The sequence below is a fragment of the Lutra lutra genome, chromosome 2 (genome assembly GCF_902655055.1).
Source record: "Lutra lutra chromosome 2, mLutLut1.2, whole genome shotgun sequence".
In the NCBI taxonomy this organism is placed as follows: Eukaryota; Metazoa; Chordata; class Mammalia; order Carnivora; family Mustelidae; genus Lutra; species Lutra lutra.
In genome coordinates this window covers 41607430-41629225 of record NC_062279.1, presented here as the reverse complement: position 1 = coordinate 41629225, position 21796 = coordinate 41607430, and the positions used below count along the sequence as shown (strand labels likewise).

At 38.5% G+C, this 21796-nt stretch overlaps 1 protein-coding gene across 1 annotated transcript in view; it reads right to left on the bottom strand.

Moving 5' to 3' along the window:
* The window catches only part of PSD3 (pleckstrin and Sec7 domain containing 3), a 735018-nt gene that overhangs the window by 29728 nt on the left and 683494 nt on the right, over window positions 1-21796 (bottom strand). The window contains 2 exon segments of the mRNA XM_047717270.1: window positions 10363-10506; window positions 20935-21079. Coding sequence (XP_047573226.1) covers window positions 10363-10506; window positions 20935-21079 — 289 coding nt within the window.

Genomic DNA, 21796 nt, shown 5'->3' with positions numbered 1-21796 from the left:
GGTTCTTTCCATAGTTTGGCTATTGTAGACACTGCTGCTATAAACATTCGGGTGCACGTGCCCCTTCGGATCACTACATTTGTATCGGAATTTTCCTCTTTTATGGGACCCTCCTTAATATTTCCTGCAGTGTTGGCTTGGTGGTCGCATACTCTTTTAAGCCTTGCAGGTCTTGGAAACTCTTTATCTCTCCATCCATTTTGAATGCCAGTCTTGCTGGATAAAGTATTCTTGGCTGCATGTTCTTCTCATTTAGTGCCCTGAATATATCTTGCCAACCCTTCCTGGCTTGCCAGGTTTCTGTGGACAGGTCTGACACTATTCTGATGGGTTTTCCTCTGTACGTAAGGAGCTTCTCTTTGTTCTAGCTGCCTTCAAGAGGGCCTGTCTACAATTATAATTCCTCATTCTTACTATCAGGTGTCTCGAGGACTTTTGAGAATCTATAATCTTGGGGGGAGACCATTCGGCCTTTAGTACATGAATGCTGGTTCCATTCGCAAGACTGGAAAATATTCATGGAGAACTTGTTCCACTGTATCTTCTAGACTTCTTTCTTTCTCCTCCCCTTCTGGGATTCCAAGAATTCTGACGTCGGAACGTTTCATGGCATCATTTATTACCCTAATTCTGTTTTCATGGCTTCTAAGCTGTTTGTTCCAGGCTTCCTCCTGATCCTTTCTCTCTATCAGTTTGTCCTCCAGATCACTAATTCTATCTTCTGTCTCAGTTATTCTAGCTTTTAGAGAAATTAGATTAGATTGGAACTCATTGAGAGCATTGTGATCATCATCCCTGGTGGCTTTCAGTTCTGCCCTAATCAATTCTGTTTTGTCATCCATGGCTTTCTCCAACCTAGCTATTGCCTGGATAATTGTTAGCCTGAATTCCCTTTCCAACACATTGTCTATGTCGATAGCCATTAGCTCTGTTGCAGAAGGCCCATCCTCTGAATTTTTCTTTGTTGGGCATTCCTCTTCTTAGTCATTTTGGTGAGATATGGCTGAATGGATGTAGCTGGATGTATCGACCGTGGTGCAGTCAAGGTGCACCCTGGAACGCTTCTGAGCAATCAAGAGTGCCCACCCAAATGAAAAAAAAAATAAAGAAAAAAGAAAAAAAAATAAAGAAAAAAGAAAAAAAGAGAGAGAGAGAGACAGAGAGAGAGAGAGGAAAAAAAAGAAAGAAAGATAAAAGAGAAGGCTCAGTACAAATGGGCCCCATTTGTACAAATGGTAAGATTTATGAAGTATACAACAAAAACAGACAAACAAAAAGACTGATAAAAGTATATGACTATGACAAGAGAAATATATATATATATAAATATATTACTAATATATATATATTTTATATATTTATATATATTTATAAATATTATATATTATAAATAATATATATTATAAATAATAAATAATATAAATATAAATATATTATAAATATATAAATATAAATAAATAATATATATTATAAATATATTATATATATATAAATATATATAAATATATAAAATATATATATATATTAGTAATATATTTATATATATATAAATATATATATATATATATATATATATAAAAGCAAAACAAAATGAAACAAAACAAAGAACCTTGTCAAAAAGAACCGCAAGTATAAGATTTATATACTATCAGGACAAACACAAATACACAGAAACACTGGCGGAAGAAAACAATGGGAGAGTGGTTATGAATTCTCAATGTGGGCGAGGAAGGTTATTTTGATTCTTCCTGGATGTATCCTGATATCTTTGTTAAAGGACTCAACTTTCCTATGATAAAGGAGGATTAACAATTGGTTTACCTATAGGGTTAGCATTGATTGGGGAAAGGAGATTACCTTGAAGTTTAACTCTATATGAATATTAAAAATAAAAATTAAAAAATGAGTAAACTAAATTTAAAAAAATTAAAAAATTGAAAAGCAAAAGAAAAACACGGGTATATGTATCAAAAAATTCAGGTTAAAAGGTTATTATGGAATTTGATGTACTGGACACCTCACTGTGATGGTACATAGGTTAAAAAAATATCTATATATTAAAAAAAAAAAAAAAGAACCAGAATAGTGGGAACGAATTAAAAATAAAAGTTGTATCTATGAAACAGTGGTGGTTGTTCTCTTGTCTTTTTTTTTCCCCCCACTTGGATTTCTGGGGGAGAGGCCTGACACATGGGTTTTTAGGCTGTGTTCCGAGTTAAGTTCTCCCACCCCCCTCAAGGGGGTGGGCTCTGAGGAAACCGGTTTTTCAGGCTTTTGTTCTCTGGAGGTTTTTATGTTTGTTTGTTCATTTATTTTCTCTCACCTTGAAGGCTTTTGATGGTTTTTGGAGGTTTAGAGGAAAGCAAACTACACCCAGACCTCCCTCTCAGAGAGAAGCCTCAGTCTGTTCCCCTCTAGGTGCTCCAGAGCACATAAGTTTCCCCTCGGCCGCTGGCAGAGCACATTCCGAGTCACGGTCCCTGGGGACACAGGAACTCCTGCTTGTACCCAAAACCATGAGAGCGGCGGTTGTCTGGGCAGCTCCAAACCGCCAGAAAGGTTCCAAGCAGCGATCGCACACTGAGATTTTCCCACTGGCCCAGGCTGGGAGCGCCTAGACTTTCTGGGTTCGAGAGCGCCGGGCTGGCACCTGCGTGCACCTCTCTAAGGGGAGGGTGTGGGGCGTGACTCAGGCTCTGATAGCATGGCACGGCACTCACGTGGGGACTGCAAAAAGGCTGTGCTTCTGCTGGCTGGCGAGGCTCCCAGCCCCTCACAGGAGCCAAACCCCATGCGCTCTCAGACGTGCTGGCGGCTCAGGGACCAAAACCTGGTTTCTTCACCACACTCTCCCTGGCTTAGCACCATTGGTGGCTGTCCTGGGTCCGGGGACTTAAGACCCTGTCACTAACTGCCCCGATTCCCAGAATTTCCCCCCGCGATCCTTTGCTCTTTTTGAGGGCTTTCAACCAGACTCCAAGTTAGTGCTGGTCCCCAGTCGCAGGGCACTCTTGTATTGGGGTATTAATTTCCAATGGGTGGCTTCTGGTGGCTCCCTCTCCCTTTTGTTTATCTTCCTATATCAGTCCGAAGTTTCCACTCCACTTTACCTGCCCACTGGCATCTTCTGCCCCTGTAGAGATCCAGACATGTATAATTCTAATCTCAGGCTGATCATGGGTGATCCAAGTTCTTTGGTAGGTAATCACTTTAGGGTACAGGTTGAAACGGTGCCTCCTCCTACTTCCCCACCATCTTGTCTCCCTGGGCTCTCTCTTCATTCAAAGGATCCCCTTTAATATTTCTTGCAGGGCTAGTTCAGTGATCATTAATTCTTTTAATTTCTGTTTGTCCTGAAAGCTCTTTATCTCTCCTTCTAGTCTGAGTGACGCCCTTGTTGAATACAGTATTCTTGGCTGCATACTCATTTCGCACCTTGACTATATCATGTCAGCCCTTTCTGGCCTGCCACGTCTTTATGGACAGCTCTGTTGCCAGCCTTATGTTTTTATTCTTGTCGGTTAAGGGCCTCTTCTTCCAAGCTGCTTTTAGGTTTTTCTCTTTATCTCTGAAATTTGCAAGCTTCACTATATGTTGAGATTTGATGTACTTTTATTTACTTTGAGGGGCATTTTCTGTGCTTCCTGGACTTGAATGCTTGTTTCCTTCCCCAGATCAAGGAAGCTCTGTTAAAATTTCTTCAAATAAATCTTCTGCTCCTCTCTCTCTCTCTCTCTCCTCTTCCTCTGGGCCCCAATTATTCTAATACTGTTTTGCTGTTTATATCTGTTTCTTAGCTTCCTTAATCTCCATCATTTTGTCTTCTCCAGGACTCTCTCTTCTCCCTTGTTTATCCTAGCAGTTAGAGCCTCCATTTTTTTATTGTGTTTCAGTAAGAGAATATTTTAGTTCAACCTGATTAGATTTTAGTTCTTTTATTTCTCTAGTAAGGAATTACTTATTGTCTTCTATAGTTTTTTCCAACATCTTACTTATGTAAGATGTTGTTCCAACATCTTACTTATGTCCCTATTGATTAAATCCCAGGCAATGAGTTCTCTCTTCTGGGGTGAGTTTTCCATCTTGTCATTATGTCCAGAAAATACCAGATGAAAGAGAAAGAAAGTAGGAAAATAGCAACAATGACAACAGAAAAAAATACACTAAACAAATCAGAAGGGAACAGAAACAAACAAACAAAAGAAGAGAATAAAATGAAAGAAGCTGAACAGACCAATAAACTAGATCCTGGATGTATTTTGGTCTGTTGCTAGAAGAAGCCAGATCTCAAAATAGGAAAGAAAGAAAAACATAGACACACAAAAATAAAATTGAATACAATTTGAAAGGAAGCCAAAAATGAAAAATGTACATATAAAATGTAAATGTAAAAATGAAAATTAAAAGACTTTAAAAAAGAACTGATATAATAAGAAAATAGCTAAAAAGGAAAAAAACATATAAAACTGAAAGACTAAAGAATAAGAGGAAAAAACCACAAATTCTAAATACTGCTTCTCCAAAAGCTGAAGTTTTGCAGTTCTCCATGATCAGTAAACTTGGTAATAACAGGATGTTCCTGCTGGTCTTCCAGGGACAGGCCTGTTGGGCTGATTCTCAGGTGTCTTTCCCCAGGCAGAACTGGACCACCATTGACAGGAAGCTGCGCTCAGTGTGAGGCTCTGGATTGCTCTATGTGGTTGATTTGTTGCTGAAGGGTTTCTGCACTGATGTGGGAGGTGAAAATGGCAGTGCCCTGGATCTTTAGCCCTAGAGCTGAAAGTCTGCACCCCCTACTCTTCAGAAACGCAGTCAATGACTCTTGTGTCCCTGGTTTCCATCCTGTGTTCACCCAGCCTATGACCAATTGTTTTTATCTCAGGCATAGGACTCTGTTTCAGGTCTCCAAACTTTGTGGACTCCTGTGACCTGCCCTCACGCCACTCCTCCAGGGGATAGAGGGGGCTATCCCCACAGTTCCGCCCCTTGCTGGGCCCCTGCTTGGAATCGATCACTAGATCAGTATAGTTGTTTGTGGTTTATGGCAACAGTGTGCAGAAAGCTGACACCTAGACTTGCTGTTTGCAGCCAGCTTCCCTGTTCTGATGCTTGGGTAGTCTGCCACACTCAGGCACCACCCCCTACCTTCTTTCTGTGACTCTGGGGATCCTGAGTCCATGCTGTCCCATCTGGGATTCCTCCCCACTTTGGCCCCAGCACCTTTCAGGCAGACTTCTCAAAGTTCTGATTTTATTATCTGCTGCTTATAACACTTTCTGGTATCCAGTTTATGGAGGCTCCCTCCCCCTGTGGTTTACCTTCTGATATATCTGTCATCTTGGGTTCACATGTGCGCACCTCCTACCTTGCAAAGAGTGGTCGCATTTTTATTTACAGAATTGCAGCAAGCCTTTTCTCAGATCTTTGGTTGATTTTGCAGGTGCTCAGAAAGATCTGATAACTGTCTAGATGAATTCCAGGGACCAGACGAAAATAGGATCCCCTACTCCTCTGCCATCTTAACTTCTCCTCTGAAAACACTCTAATTTACATGAAAAACATCTTGGTGTAAGTAGTATCTTCACTCAGTTCTACTTGCTATTGTCTTTAAAGCTGAAGAAACAAATCCAAATTTATAAGGCTACCATGCTATCAAAGGAATCTCTTTAAGAGGGTTGTTTCTTAAACGTCCCAGGAGTTTCTTGGCACAGCTCAGCCTACTGTGCTTTCACTGGCTGGGGTTCTGTAAATTTTTATATTTGATATAAGTCATCCATCTCACTCATATCTTGAAAAATTTCCAAATGCACTGGAAGCATGGAGATCAATTTAGACATTTTTAAGTGAAGTGGGAACTGAATAAAGTAGAAATAATTTATAAAGAAGTGAGGCTATTTCTGATATTTATTTTTTAAAATTGGAAAATGATGCTGAGTTTCTTAACAGAGACTTGTGATGTCTAAAAGCTCTATCAAAAGTATGTTTAGGTTCCAAGTGAACTCTTTCAAAGAATTAACAGCCACAGTTTGGGGGTACCAATCCAATAAAAAACAAAATATCTGCCTTTCCCTCCCTAACGTCAACAAAGAGACAGGCATGGATTTATTCAATTATAGCCCATTCTGAGTGACATTTGTTGCTTTACATAAATGAGAATCTATTTTTCTTATAGGCTAAGGCTAGTAGGATAAATAGAACTTCCACGTTCCTTGCTAACTGTAGACTTTTTATAGACTTTAAAGATTTTTATTTATTTATTTGATAGAGAGAGAGAGAGATCACAAGTAGGCAGAGAGGCAGGCAGAGAGAGAGGAAGGGAAGCAGGCTCCTTGCTGAGCAGAGAGCCCAATGTGGGGCTTGATCCCAGGACCCGGGATCATGACCTGAGCCAAAGGCAGAGGCTTTAACCCACTAAGCCACCCAGGTGCCCTGACTTTTTATAGATTTAAAACAAAAAACAAAAACAATGAAACAAACCCTGAACCTACTTTACTTAGTATAATTTCTAGTAACTTATTGTCAGTCAGAGTTTGGAGAGTTTGTTTTTCTTTCTTTCTTTCTTTTTTTCTTTCTTTCTTCCTTTTTGGCACTTATTGGTAGCAGTCAGGGACAAACACTTCTAGAAAAATTAGGAGGCAATAATAAGTAGTGTTTTTTTCTTTTTTCTTTGAAGTTTTCACTTAAATTCTAGTTAGTTAACATATAGTATAATATTAGTTTCAAGAGTAGAACTTAGTGATTCACCATTTACATATAATGCCTGGTGCTCATCACAAGTGCCCTCCTTAATCAGCCATTTAGTGAATTCCCCTGCCCACCCCCACCAGCAAACCTCAGTTTGTTCTCCATAGTTAAGAGCCTGTTTTCTGGTTTTCTTCTCTTCCCACCCCCCCATGTTCATCTGTTTTGTTTAATTCCACATATGAGTGAAATCATATGGTACTTGTCTTTCTCTGACTAATTTCACTTAGCATAATACACCCTAGCTCCATCCACAGTGTTGCAAAGGGCAAGACTTCATTCTTTTTGATGGCTGAGTAATATTCCACAGTATGTATATGTGTGTGTGTGTGTGTGTACAGATACCATATCTTCTTTATCCATTCATTAGTCAATGGACATTTGGGCTCTTTCCATAATTTGGCTATTGTTGATAAGAGAATATTTCTCGGTCACAGAAAGAGCTGTGAATTTGGCCTACCATGAAGAACTGTTGTATTGAAAGCAATTTGGGATATAAACAACTGAAATGCATAAACTTAGGAACAACTCCCAGTGTAATTACTAAAAGCTTAATATCCTAACAAAATAAAAGCATTTTTCTTTATCAAGATGTAAAAAATTTTAAGAATTTTCTGTGTTCTGAAACTTCCGGGAGGCTCTTTTTGCAGAAATAGGTGAAAGCTCATCTCTGACTGTGATTCTTGGTGACAGGATGCAGATGGGATTAAAACTCCCCTTCCTGTCACTGCTCATTTGAGGTTCACACTGAATTACAGAAGGCGCTGTCTGTTCTCACCTGTCTATCAGATCTGATTTCAGGGGACCTACTAAGCTGTCTTAGCGAATTACTTTCTTTGATGTTTATCTTTTATATACAATAATAAAATTTCACTTATTCATTCAACAAATATGTATTGAGCACTCAGCTGCATGCTTCAGAAAGTGAGGACAGAGCAGTAAACAAAATATAAAAAAATGATCAGGGGCACCTAGGTGGCTCAGTGGGTTAAAGCCTCTGCCCTGGGCTCAGGTCATGTTTCCAGGGTCCTGGGATCAAGTCCCGCATCGGGCTCTCTGCTCAGCAGGGAGCCTGCTTCCTCCTTTCTCTCTGCCTCCCTCTCTGTCTACTTGTGATCTCAGTCTGTCAATTAAATAAATAAAATCTTAAAAAAAAGATCAATCACTCTCAAACTCCCTATTCAGGGAATGAGATTAGATTGAATGAGGGAATGAAGCAGTCTGCTCAGGGAATGCTGCTGATAAAGCAGAGGACTTCATGCTGTACAAAAGCTCTCTGTACACTCAAGACAAATTCTGGTGGCTGAAAGAATAGCAAAGTGGACTCCACAAGTTATACTACTTCAATTTTAAGTTAATGAAAAATAATTCATTTTTGAAAAAAGGATTACTTTTACAAAAACCTCTTTAGATAGCATCTACTCTTCTACATTCCTGGTAGACACAGGTTAATGCAGCCTGAGAGACAATCCAATATGCCTGACACAGGAGTATGATTTTAATGAGCCAGGGGCTGCAGGATACAATCTTTAGGCTCTTTGAGGTGATAATGTGATGAAAGCAAGACTTATCCCCACAAAGTTTGGTTTAGGTTCTATGTCATTAAGTGAAAATGCTGCTCTTGTTAGGTTACATTTTTGGAAAAGAGGTACCACAGTATGTTAAAAATTAAGGAGTGCTTTTAGCAGTGACAACCTTTCCATGGTCTTGGAGCCACCCCCACCTCCTGGAACAGGCTCTTAGACTTCCAAGTCAAGGGCTCAAAGTAAGTTGTTGAGTGCTAGAAACAGGGGACTGAGGTGTTGGGAAATTTAATTAGCATGTGTGAAAATAAAAGGGTCTATAGCTTGAAAGCCACTCCAGAAGTGTGAAGAATTATGATTGCTTTTTGAGATACTCCCATTTCTCAAGAATGAACAAGCCTGGGGAAAGAAAGATGAGCTGCTTAGGTTTTTTGTTTGTTTTTTAAAAAATGTTTTTCAAGTCTTTTGCTGGTGAGGTTGATGTGGAGAAAAAGGGCAAAAGAAATGTAGATAAAATTAAACTTCCTTGTAACCTGCAGCCCATTGACAAAAGACTTGAGACAAACAGAGAATGACATTCCTCCAAGAAACTCCCAACTGTCTTAATTTTAATGCTTTGTTGGAGGTAAAAACCTTAGCTTGAAAATAGAGACAGCGGGTAGAAATGTGACTAAGATACATGGAGGCTGTTGTGAAAAGACCAGTGTGGTAGAAACATAGAAAGAACTCAAATCCTCTTAAATTAAGGATTAGGACTTTATTAATGAGACAAATTGTGGGGGTAGTTGTAGGGGAAAAATCAAGGCAGCTGCTGAAGAGAGGAATGCCACTTGATGTGGGAAACAAAGGCAGAAGAAAAATTATTAAATTTTTATTAAATTTCCTTACTACCTGCAGCCAATTGACAGGTCCTTGAAAAAGGCAGAGTGACATTTCTCTAACTGCCTCAATGTTAATATTTTGCTAAGAGCAACAGGTAATCTTAGCCCAACCCCTAGGATCCTGTAAATCTACTTTAACACGTAAAAATTCCTTTGGAAACTTCATCTCTACCCATTAAGATATGTGTTGGCAATCATCCCCCAAGCATATGGCCCACCGATATACATCTAAAGGGTCTCATGACTCAGGTTTTACTAGATGGTAATAAGTGACCTTTTCCCAACAATAGGTAGCCCCTCAAGGTCCTGGAAACCTTGCCTCCAACACTCCTTAGAGACTTACAGTATCTCTTAAAACCCTCACAACTTGAAAGTATATGATGGACCACTCCTCATGACCCCAGTGCAGCTTTTTCTGCCCATGGGTCCTATCCCTGTGCTTTAATAAAACCACCGTTTTGCAACAAAGATGTCTCAAGAATTCTTTCTTGGTCGTTGGCTTTGAATCCTAAAGTTCTTTCCTACAACAACACTGTCTAACGGGAAAAAATGTAGCCAAAGCTAACATTTGCTATATATACTGCTTTCAACTTGCTTTTACATTTCTCACCTTTTCAGAGATTATAGATCCTCCCCATTCTTTTTAATAACCACACTTGTTATATATAGTACATGGATGGATGTGCCACAATTGGTCTATTTATTAATCTCCTTCTGAAGGATACAGGTGGAGAGAGGAAAAATCCATCAGTGTTGCTGAACAGCAAGAATAGGCATGAAGAAGATAATGTTTCATGTCACCCTGTAGCTCATTCCCTTCACTATAGTTTTTTGTTTTGTTTTGTTTTGTTTTGTTTTTGACTCAAACTCTGCTGGAAGAGATACAGACACAGGGAAAGCAGCCATCCATTCTGGTGTGTCCATCTACTGTTGTTTTTTCTCACAGCAGGCACATATTAGCCTAACCAAGCAGGCCATTTGCTTTTAAGCACATAAACTGACAGTTATTTTTTTTTTTTTTATGTTTGTTGAATACTTATATAGGATCCTGAACACGAGGGGGGCTGCCATGATCTAGACCATGCCTGCAGCTCCCAAGTTAGAGTCAGGGTTGAGGTACACTTCCTATAGCACGGCAGCTGAAAAAAGACCTGCCTCATGTAAAAATCATAAAATAACTTAGATATAGGCATTTATTACATTTAGGTTTGACATACCTCAAACTCCAGATAGTGATCTTTCAGTCTGTATTCATCTATCTCCTTGGCTTTAACTTTCTTGTCTGGGGGATATGAGCGGTGCTCAGCCAGCTCAGTGGTAATCTGCTTCAGCTTGCTTTCATGAGATTTCAGCTGTTCCTCCTGTAGGAAATTATTAAGCTATTTAGCATCCGGAAAGTAAATCAATTAAAAAAAATCACAGAGTACTTTTTTAACATCCCTTATGATGAATGACTTCAATTCATCAAAACAGTCCAATGTACCTCCACTGCCACATCTTACCAACCTTCTCAGACTCGTATTCACATGTACCTTTGCAAAATGACAACCGGGCCCCTTGTTACAAAACCAAATACTTTCAGAGCAAAATACTTTCAAGTGTAGCTGTCATGAAGTTGAGAACAGACTTCCTAAGAAATACTTCAAAAGGCAAGGCGCCAGTTAAGCACCCATCCTCAGAATCCTGCATAATTTGGCTTTTCCATTTCCTGTCCACTCAGCAATGCTGCTATTTCCCCATCTGTCACAGTGAATTTAGAGCCTCTCTGCTTAGTTGCCCCCCCACTTTTTAAGAAAGCAATGCCACCAAGAAATAATTCTCTGTAAGCCATCAGATGATACCTTTTTTAAAACAGATTTATTATTTATTTGTCAGAGAGAGAGTGCACACATGAGCAAGCACAAGCAGGGGGGTGGCAGGCAGAGGGAGAAGCAGGCTCCCTGTGGAGCAAGATGCTGGACGTGGGATTTGACCCCAGAACCCTGCTGGGATCGTGACCTGAGCGGAAGGCAGATGCTTAACTAAAGGAACCATGCAGGCATCCCTTTCAGATGATATTCTAAAAAATGCAGCAACCTATGATTTTTCCCTCCAAAGTAGTAGAGGTTCTGACTTCCATCAAAATCTTATTGACCCAAACTAGTGATTCAATTGAATGACCTATAGAGCAATTCTTGCCTGAAAGGTGTTACTATTGACACCATGCACCAATGCAACATGTTTGATACTATGTCAAAGAACTTCCATTCCAGGGGCACCATTTTTATTGCCTTATGATACTATCAACCCCCCTGGGAACATTTTAAAAATGAAACAAAGAGACTGGAATTTTCTTGCATTCCTATAATTGTATGATTGCTTTTTTACTATTCTACTTTCACATATATATTATCCAAATTCATGCTGAATATAAACTTTACATGTATAATAAGATATAAACGGATGAAAGTGAATGAAGAGGAACTGATTAAACTAGGTGATAAATATAGTTTGTATAATAGCAACATTATTTATTTATTTAAAATAGCAGACAAAAGGGATTTCCGTCCTTTATTAAGTTCATATTTGAGGACATATCAATTTATTGCATGGCATTAAAAACAAACAAACAAAAAAACAAACAAGATGAGTTTTCCCCTTCTGTTTCTCAAACTCATGGCACCCTAGATAATCACAAGCAGAGCTAAAGGTAAAAAATTAACATGTACAATACATCATCACCACAATTCCCAGTTGAATTTTTTCCATATGGTATTTTTATAAATTAAAATTACTATTTAAATCCAAGATCAGCATACATAGTTGCCAGATGAAGAATTTAAACCATAAAGCAACTGTGTAATAAATCTCTCAATTTAAGCCTATAATTCAAATCTAGAAGAACAATTTAGAGGTGATAAATCCTAATAATTTTAATTTATGATGTGAGGGTATATGTAACTATCTCTCTATATAAACATGCCACATTATGAATTTGAGCTTAGGTCATGATGCTGGAGTTTTGGGATTGAGAGCACAAGCAGGGACTGGGCAGGGGCAGGGGAGGAGAGGGACAGAGGGAGAAGGAGAAACGGGTTTTTCACTGAGTAGAGAGCCTGACATGGGGCTCGATCCCAGGACCCTGGGATTATGACCTGAGCCAAAGGAAGATGCTTAATAGACTGAACCATCCCAGAGCCCCTTATTTATTTTAGAGACAAAGAGAGAACAGGGGGAGGGGCAGAGGGAGAGAATTGCAAGCAGACTCCCTGCTAAGCACAGAGCCTGACTTGTGTTTGATCTCACAACCCTAAGTTCATGACCTAAGCTCAAATCAAGAATCTGCCCCTCAACTGACTGAGCAACCCAGGCACCCTATCTAATTCTTTTTCTATGCTACTCCTTTATAAATACAAAGATCCATAAAAATAGAAAATTATGTTCTATAGGTTTTTATACTTCATAGGTTTCCTTTGGTGACTTGTTTTCTCATTCAGCATGTTTCTGAGATTTACTCACATATATGTTCTGGTTTCTTCCTTTTAACTATAGGACACTATATGATATACTATAATTTCACTGAAGGATGTTTAGGCTGTTTTCAGGTGTCTTTAGGCTATTATAAATGATGCGACATTGAACATGCTGCTTAGTGAATATGAGCAAGAATTGTCCTACAGTGTAATCACTAAGATGGAGAATTTTGGGGTTTTAGAATGTCTATCTTTAAGAGGACACTAACATGCTTTTTAAAGTGTTTCCACCAGTTTACATTTCTATAGGCTTAAAAATTCACATTGTTCTGTATCTTTGCCAAAATTTGATATTCACTGAAAACCAGTGTTATTCCAATGGGGAGGAGAGGTAAAGAAGGGAGGGCTCAGACTGTTTCCTTTGTGCTGTTTTAAAATAGGGGTGATTTAGAAGGTAATGACTCTCTAAAAATCTTCTGGGAAACTTATAAGACAAATTGCTAAATATTACAGCCTTGAACCCAAGCTATATGGAATTTAGAATAAAGAACAACTGCTTTAACTCAGTTTGAACTCTTTCTGAAGGCACCATCAGAAAGATTTTTTGTTTAAGAGATTTAAAGATTTTTATAAACAGTTTAGTGAGCTTCTGCATTAACTTCAACATGATTTCATTGTTTATTGAGTACTCAATATATGTTAAATACAGATGTCTAAGAAATGAATATAAAATCTATCTATTCTGGAGAAGTGTAGTGAACCATTTAAGGCAATGCCAAGGAGTGTGGACTGCATCTTGTTGGCGAAAGTGAGCCCATTAGGTTTAAGTGATAGTACATGAGTCATATTTTAACCACAACTGTGAAGGATGGATTAGAGAAAAGCAAGACTGTCGGAAGAGAGATCTCAAGTGGTTATGCAAATAATCTGTCGGAGTTTTTCAAAGTGGGTTGTTTGCAACCCAGGCAAGATGATCCACTGGGAAAAAATAAGCCTTGGGATATAATTCACATACCACATAATTTACCCATTTAAAGTTTGTAATTTAGTTAAGTTTTAGTATAGTCACAGGGTTGTGCAACCATCACTACAATTTTATGACATTTTAGCTCCCCATTCCTTTTGGAATGGTATCACACAATGTTTCTTTTTGTGACTGCCTTCTTTCACTTAGTGGAATATTTTCAATGTTCATCCACTTTGCAGGATGTACCACTACTTCATTGTGTTTTTTTACAACTGAATAATATTCCATTGTATGTATATATCATATTTCATTCATCTATTCACCAGCTGATGGCCATTTCCATTTCCACCCTTGGTTGCAATGAACATTTGTGTAAAAGATTTTGTGTGGGTTTATGTTTTCATTCTCCTGCTATCTAAGTAGGAGTGGAATTGCTGGGTCACATGTTAACTCTATGTTTAATCATTTGATGAACCACCAAATTATTTTCCAAAGTAGCTACATTATTCTATGTTCCCACCAGCAACATACTGAAGTTGTAATTTCTCCACATTCTCACCAACACATTCTTTTCCTTGAAGTTTTTTTTTTAAATTATAGCCACTGTAATGAGTATAAAGTGATATCTCCTGATTTTGATTTATGTTTCCCTAATGATTAACATTCCTAATGATTAACACTAACATTTTTCCATCTTGTTGATAACAGGACATGTAGTATATTTTATAAAAATATATACATATGTTGGAGGATATCTGCTCAAATATTTACTATTAATAAGGTGAATGATCAAAAAAGTTAGGAGACCAGTGATATAGGTGAAAGATGACAAAAGTCTGAATTAAGGAATGTGGGTAGGATATGAAAGATGTTTAAGATGCAGAAGTGACAGGATTTGTGACTAAAAGTATAAAATGTAGTCAGGCGGGAAGCGTGTGGTTTTGGCCAGTTAGGGACACAGTTACAAGAATGACTTCCTACTCTGAAATTCCACTGCTCCAGATCCCTGCCTGTCAGAGGAGGTCATTGAGATGCATTAGCTGAAAGGCAAGCTGGACCTGAGCAACTGGAGGCTCCTCACCTCCACCTCGTCCATGAAATGTACATTTGCCTCCCCTTCCCAAGCTAGAAGCTGCCCTAAGGACACAGCCTCAAAAGAGTAGTATGTTTTTGAGACCATCTGTATGGTATACAAGACTGAACTCAATTAAGGCCTCTATCTAAACTTCATGATTCTGGCATGTGGGTGCAAAGATCGACTCACCTTGTGGCCACCCAAGACAGGCCTCTTAAGTAAGTTCCCTTGCTTATTAAAACTGCCACCTACCAATTTGAAGTGGTCTCCTTTCTTCTCTTCTTGCCCTCAATGTAGGGGCCAGATTATGAAAGAACCCTGCCACACTCATCTGGTCCTTGGCCATAACTGCCCTAATGGTCAAACCACAGGATAAAAAGAGAGGTGAGAAGCAAGCAGAAGGCTTTCCTTTGTTTCAAATCAGTGTTTATCACAAGGCCTGGCCTTCAACAATTAGCATTTAGTGATCAAACTAATCACTGGTTAGTGATTCAAATAATCATTGATCATTGATTCAGAACTTTATAGGAGAGGGCGGAAATTCAAAGAAGAAAACAGAACTAGATATCAGGAAATGGTAACTCCATAAGGTGCAAGTGAGACAGAGCAGGGATTAGACTTGGGTCTCCCAACCCTGACTGTGAAATCCAGCATTCCTTGCCTTCTCCAAGGGTGAAAAAAAAAAAAAAAAAAAAGATAAAACTGTGCCTCTTGAGTAGCACATCTTGCAGGAATGCAGAGGGAGGATGCTTACTGACCAGGAAGATACTTACTACAAGGACTGGTAAAGACCAGACCAAACCAATCTGCACCAAGATGGACCCCAGTGCTGGACTTTTTTGGACTTCTTCCCTCATAATAATACTAAAAATCCCACCCAGGTGGAGATTTCACGTTATTTTGACATGTGATATATGAAGAAGCATGAATTTTAAATGCGTAGGTTCTAATAAACCCCCACCTCTACATGCTTACAAAGTACCCTTTTCCACCCAACTTTCTTTTAAGAATTCTCCCTAACCTTGCCTCAGGGAAGTCAGCCTGCAGAGCTTTCCTCTGTGTTGACTCCCCTGTCCCACTAAAGCCTTGCTTGAAACTCCCGTTTGGCTTCTTGTCAATTTCTATTGCTGAGCTAGCCCAAGAGCCCACTTGAGTTTCACACGTCTCCAAAAAAGGAGTGAAAGAAACAGTAGGGATTGTAAGGATTACAGTGCAGTCCCTTTAAGTATGATCTGCACGGCTTGCAGGCTGGATACCTGGTCTGTCTTAAAACATTCATGTTCCTGGGCCCCTGACCTGGACCTCATTAACCTGGTATGGGGATGCTGGGACACATGCACTTTCAACAAGTCCCCAGATCATTTCTGTACACATTAAAGCTGAAAATGACTGCTTTGATGAGTAGAAAGAGAGGTCCTGAATAGATCCTGAAGAGGGCCAACCATGAAATCCTAAGTTTAGAGTACTGTACCAGAAGGAGAAACAAAACTTAAGTTTTCAATATCCCCAAAAGAAGAAAAATGTGCTTGGCAACGCTGCCATGAAAACAACTAAGAAGATGACTCCTACACAGCAGAGTTGTTCAGAAAGAACAACACTGCACTGATAATAATCAATTTTAATAATGAAGGCTAATATGTTTTGGATAGAAGACAAGAATAAATTAAAGCTTGCAAATGACAGGGTGATGATGAACAGTATGTCTTTAAAAGCACCAAACAATCTTTTAATTGCCTGTTTAGTTTTTTCCTAACACTATTAAGTTTTCTTTCCAGTAGGGTACTCACACTGTTACACATGAATTTTATAAACTAAAATTATCCAAGTAGTTCTGGCATTTAGGGGAGTCATAGCCAGGCTGTGGGTGTATGGAGAAAGGTAAGATGGCTGGGCTAATTCAATGGTTCTCAATAGCAGCAGGTAGCAGTGGGGTGGGTTTTGACCCCACAGGATATTTGGCAATGTCTGCAGACATTTTTGGTTGTCACAGCTAGGGGGATGATACTGGTATCTAGTGGGTAGTGCTGGGGATATTGCTAAACATCCTACAATTCAAAGGACAACCCCCACAACAAAGAACTATCTAGGCTAAAATGGCACTTGTGCTGAGGTTGGTGATGCCAGGGCTAAATCACAAGGACTAGTAGTCTTCAAGGTACTGGAAAACTTGTGGGTGCATCTAGACATGCATTCCAGGATTCACTGAAGGTGCACTATGATAACTCTTCCAAAGATATCTCCACAAAAGTCTCTACTTGATGTGGAGGGTACACCAAATACTGAACAGGCTGCATGTAGCCTAACTCTTCTCTCCCTCTAAGCTATTCTTTATTACATGCTTCATTTTACATATTTATTTCTAAATTGTCCTATTACTCTCAAAGGCAAAACATCTTCATTTTTAAGTAAAAAAACAAAATGACCTTGGCAAAAAATACAGAGCTAATGAAAGAACCTTAAAAACACTCTAGAACAGTCTTCTCAATTTTCCAGTTGGAAAACTGAGGCCCACAAAGGCTTGGTGATTTATTTGTGGAGGATAAAAACATCTTATTTTATTATTATTTTTTTAACAAGGTAATTAAATTCCTGAAAGTACTTGGTCATCTTGTCATAAGCGATAAAGAAGCATGTCTCTTTTTGGTTATTGCCTTATTTAAAATCCTAAATACATCATTTGATAACATTACATAAGCAGGGTTTTTTTTTTTTTGTATCTCTATGGATTTATGTTCAAAATGAGGAAATATATTAAAAATTGTATGCATTCTATTTTTAGTTCCAGTGTAAAACATTTGTTTAAAATAAAAGATTTTTGCCTTGGAAAAGGTGCTTGCTTACCTGGTCTCATGGTAAAAAAATACACAAATAGAGAAACACATTCATTTTCATGTGCCAGTGACTTACGAAAATATAGCCCATACATAAATAGAACACAAGTACATTTTCAAAGTAGAAAGTAAATAGAAGTGTAGATCCATAGTAAGGAAAGAAGAAGTTAAAACTTGTAAGTTGCTCTATGCTTATTAATGCTCCTTCTAAACTTCCAACTCATCTTTTTCCTGGATCTTTTATAAGAATGATTGTGAGAAAGACCAATCTATTGAAAAGTAAGTACTGGAAAATCCCTCGTGAAATTAACAGAACAAAACCCAACTTCTGAAGGTATTTGTTGCCTCTGGTTAGTTGTTCAATTGTTTTTTTCTTCTCATACCTTATATAATATGGCTTACTGTCTATTTCAAGTACCCGAAATTAAAGTGGGGGAACACATTTGCTTTAAGAGGTCATAGTTTAGGTGGGTAGATGGAGAATTCTGCTAATAAACCTTTTGGTCATCAATAAGATGACCTGTTCTCTTACCATTTGGTTAGACTTGAAAATTAAATGCCATTCTGCCTTGTAAAGTGAACTGGCCTGGTCCTTTCTATTCTTAACAGTTTTTTGTTTTTGTTTTTGTATTTTTGTAGTCTGTGAACAACAAAGCAATAGTAATGCTTACATGGGAGTATCTAATTCATGTTAATAATAATTATAAATTAACAAAACCAAAAGAATTTTTCATTAAATCATGTCTCCTCTCTTCTTACCACCAGTCTATTTTTTATGAACTCACGGCAAGACTTGTATGTATTCCCTTCCTCCGCTTCCTTCCTACTTTCCAATCCTTTCTCAAAGAAGACAAACGTGGTTCTCTTCCCATCACTCCACAAACTGCTCTCACCAAGGGACCCGATGACCTCCTGCCACTACATAGGAGATTTTTTTGTACTAATTTTATCTGACCTCTCTCCTCTTTCTCCCCTTTCCTGGCACAACATTTTCCCTGTTTTTTCTTGACAACAGAAAAATTGTTTCTCAAATATCGATTTTGGTCTCCTTCTGAGCACTGAGCATTGCAACATTTGGAAGCAGAAAGAGGAAAAGGACCCAGGAAAGAACCCTAGGAAGAAACAATAGGATGAAAACCAGATGGTGAGGTCACAAAAGCCAAGTCAGCAAGACAGCACAATCCCCAGCTGCTGAAGCCTAGATGATAGTCCTTATTCCTTTACTTCAATAAGCCACTTGGAACACTCATTCCACACTCTCAAGATGCCTCAAATACTTCCACATCTATCCATCTCTTCTACAAATAATTTTTCCTCTCATTATTTCCCCTGCCTTTATTTTATTTTATTTGTTTTAAGGATTTATTTATTTATTTGGGAGAAAGAGAGAGAGAACAAGCAGGGGGAACGGCAGGCAGAGGAAGAGGGGAGAAGCAGGCTCCCTGCTGCACAGGGTAGCCCAATGCTGCGGGGGGAGGGAGGCTAGATCCCATGACCCTGGGATCACGACCTGAGCTGAAGGCAGATGCTTAAGTGACTGAGTTACCCAGGCGCCCCTCCCATACCATTAAAATTAGGCTTTCTGCTTCTAGTAGCTTCTTCCTCTAATTACTTTCTTCCTACTGTAACATAAATAATTTCTGAAGCACAAATTTGGTCACATTACTTTCCTGCTTAAACTGTTACCCTAAAGATGTTGGGGAACCAGTGACGCATCCAAAATCCTACACATGACATAGAAGACCTTTCATCATTTGGCCATACTTACTTCTACAGAGGAATGTATCTTGCCTTTTCTCAATATATTGTGCTCAAGTCACATTTGATAACTTTTATGTGGTTCTCACATTTCAGTGCTTTCTCCTCTGGGCCTTTTTGACCCTCTGTTGCATCATTTTCTCTTGCCACACCACATCTAATTGCTACCCATCCTTTAAGTTTCATATAAGACACCATACTTCCTCTTCCACTATACATGGCACTCGGACTTACCTTCCTGTGCTCTAATCAAACTGTATTATACTTACTTGCATGTTTTGTATTCAGAGAATATCTGGGTTTCATTCGTCTTTCTGTCTCCAGAGCCTAAAATAGTCTCTCAAGTGTAACAGGCACAAAATGTGTTGATAATCTATGATATCAGGTAGCTAGAGGAGTCAGTTAACATCAACACCTGGTTGACTAGAGCCAGATGAAACTATTTCTATTACTGCACCAAAAAGAAATTCACAAGGACATCAAACTACCTTCCAAAATCCTTAACAGTCAATGGCAATAGGGGCACTGCAGACAGGTTTAAAATTGGCAAAACTGGCCTGTTTACAGTGTCCTCAGAACAGAGTTTTAAGGAGGAGAGGGACATAAAATATGATCTTTAGAGAGATCAATCCGACAACAGAAGAGAAACTTAGATGACTACATTTGGAATACTGCTCCTCTGTATGTTGTCTGGATTACCTAGGAAAACCCATATGGTCCATTTAGCTCCTCCCTGAAGGTAGGGAAGTCTCTTCCCCTTTGTATTGTGGATAGTGGATCCCTGGGAATATTCTTATATACCCAGCATCAAATACAGCCTGGGATATGGGAAAAGTTCAATAAAATGAGTGAATGAATAAATGAATGAATAAACAAATTTCAAAAAAGCTTGTTTTCAAGCCAGGATGTCTAACCCCAGCCAGTTATTTAAAAAATATGAGCTGTTAGTACGAACAAAATCAAAAACCTAAGCCCACCATTTGTAACAACATGGATGGACCGAAGAGGTCCATTTCATGCTAAATGAAATAAGTCAGACAGAAAAAGACAAATACTATATAATTCCTCTTATATGTGGAATCTAAAGAACAAAACAAATGAATAAACAAATAAGCAAAAAGCAGAGACAGATCCATAAATACAGAAAGCAGACTAATGATTCCTAGAGGGGAGGAGGGGTAGAAGATGGGCAAAATGGATGAAGGAAAATAGGAGGAGTAGGTTTCCAGATATGGAATGAGTAAGGCACGGGGATGAAAAGTACAGCATAGGTCGCATAGTCAATGGTATTGTAATAATGTGTATGAGGACAGATGGAAGCTACACTTGTGGTGAGCAGAGCATAACTCAGAGAGTTGTTGAATCACTATGCTGCACACCTGAAACTAATGTAATGTGGTGTGTCAACTATACTTCAATTAAAAAAAAATAATAAAACCAGAGTAAACTAATCCCCTATGACTGAGTAGCAAACATTTGAAATGTATTCCAACTATGTGTTTTACCAACCATGACTCAGTTCTGTCAGCTTCCAATACGAAGTGTAAAACCCAGTACACTACATTTTGCCCCATTTATACAATACACCTTCCAAGGCAAGGGCTTACCCTTGCTCAAAATGTGTAGTATTATTCCAATCAAATGTTAATAAGATTATTTTATAAAGTATTTTTTCCCAAAGTCAAAGCACTATCAAAATGACTTACTTGAGACAATTTTGTTGTAGTAGCAGGCAGAAGTGGACGACTAAACTTTTTCTGAGATCCAATGGCTGCTGGAAATGGTGGTGCAGAAAATACAGCTGCAACACAGTTAATTTTGTTGATCCACCCTTGCATTTCCTCTGGACTCCTATGAGAAACAGATAAATTTACATCAGGTTATTTCTCTATCTTAAATACATCACGCCTAGCCCATTTCGTATTACCAATTTAAAATGGCACATAAAATCATTTATTTATTTTTCTTGGTACAATTAACTCCTGACAAAATTTCATTGAGATTTAACATTTTCAACAGCAATCACCATGGAAATAAGAGGCCCTGGAACCCATGATCATTATAGTATAAGACTGTGATTATTCCTCAAGGGTACAAAAGGGGGAAAAAAGCAAAATAACTTGATATTAAATATTAACCCCTTACTTTGATGCTAAGCTCAGTCAAAAATTAAAAAATTAACTCATCTCTTCCAATCACATAATTCAATTTTAAAATCCAACTGCGGGAAAAATTGATAGAATTTAAAAGGAATGTAAAAAGGCAACACCCACTTGGAAAGCAGCTTTGAGTTTCCTGAAAAGTTAACTATAGGTTTATCATATAACCCAGCAATTCTACTTCTAAGTATACACCCAAGAGAAATAAAAACATATAGGCACAAAAAGATTTGTATCTGAAAGCATGAGTCCAAAAGGGGAAATAATCTAAGTGTCTATCAACTAGTGAATGAATTTTAAAAATGTGGTATACATCCATACAGTGGAACACTGCTCAGCACTAAAGGCATGAAGTGGAGATATATGTTACAACATGGTGAACCCCTAAAACTTTGTGGTAAGTGAAGAA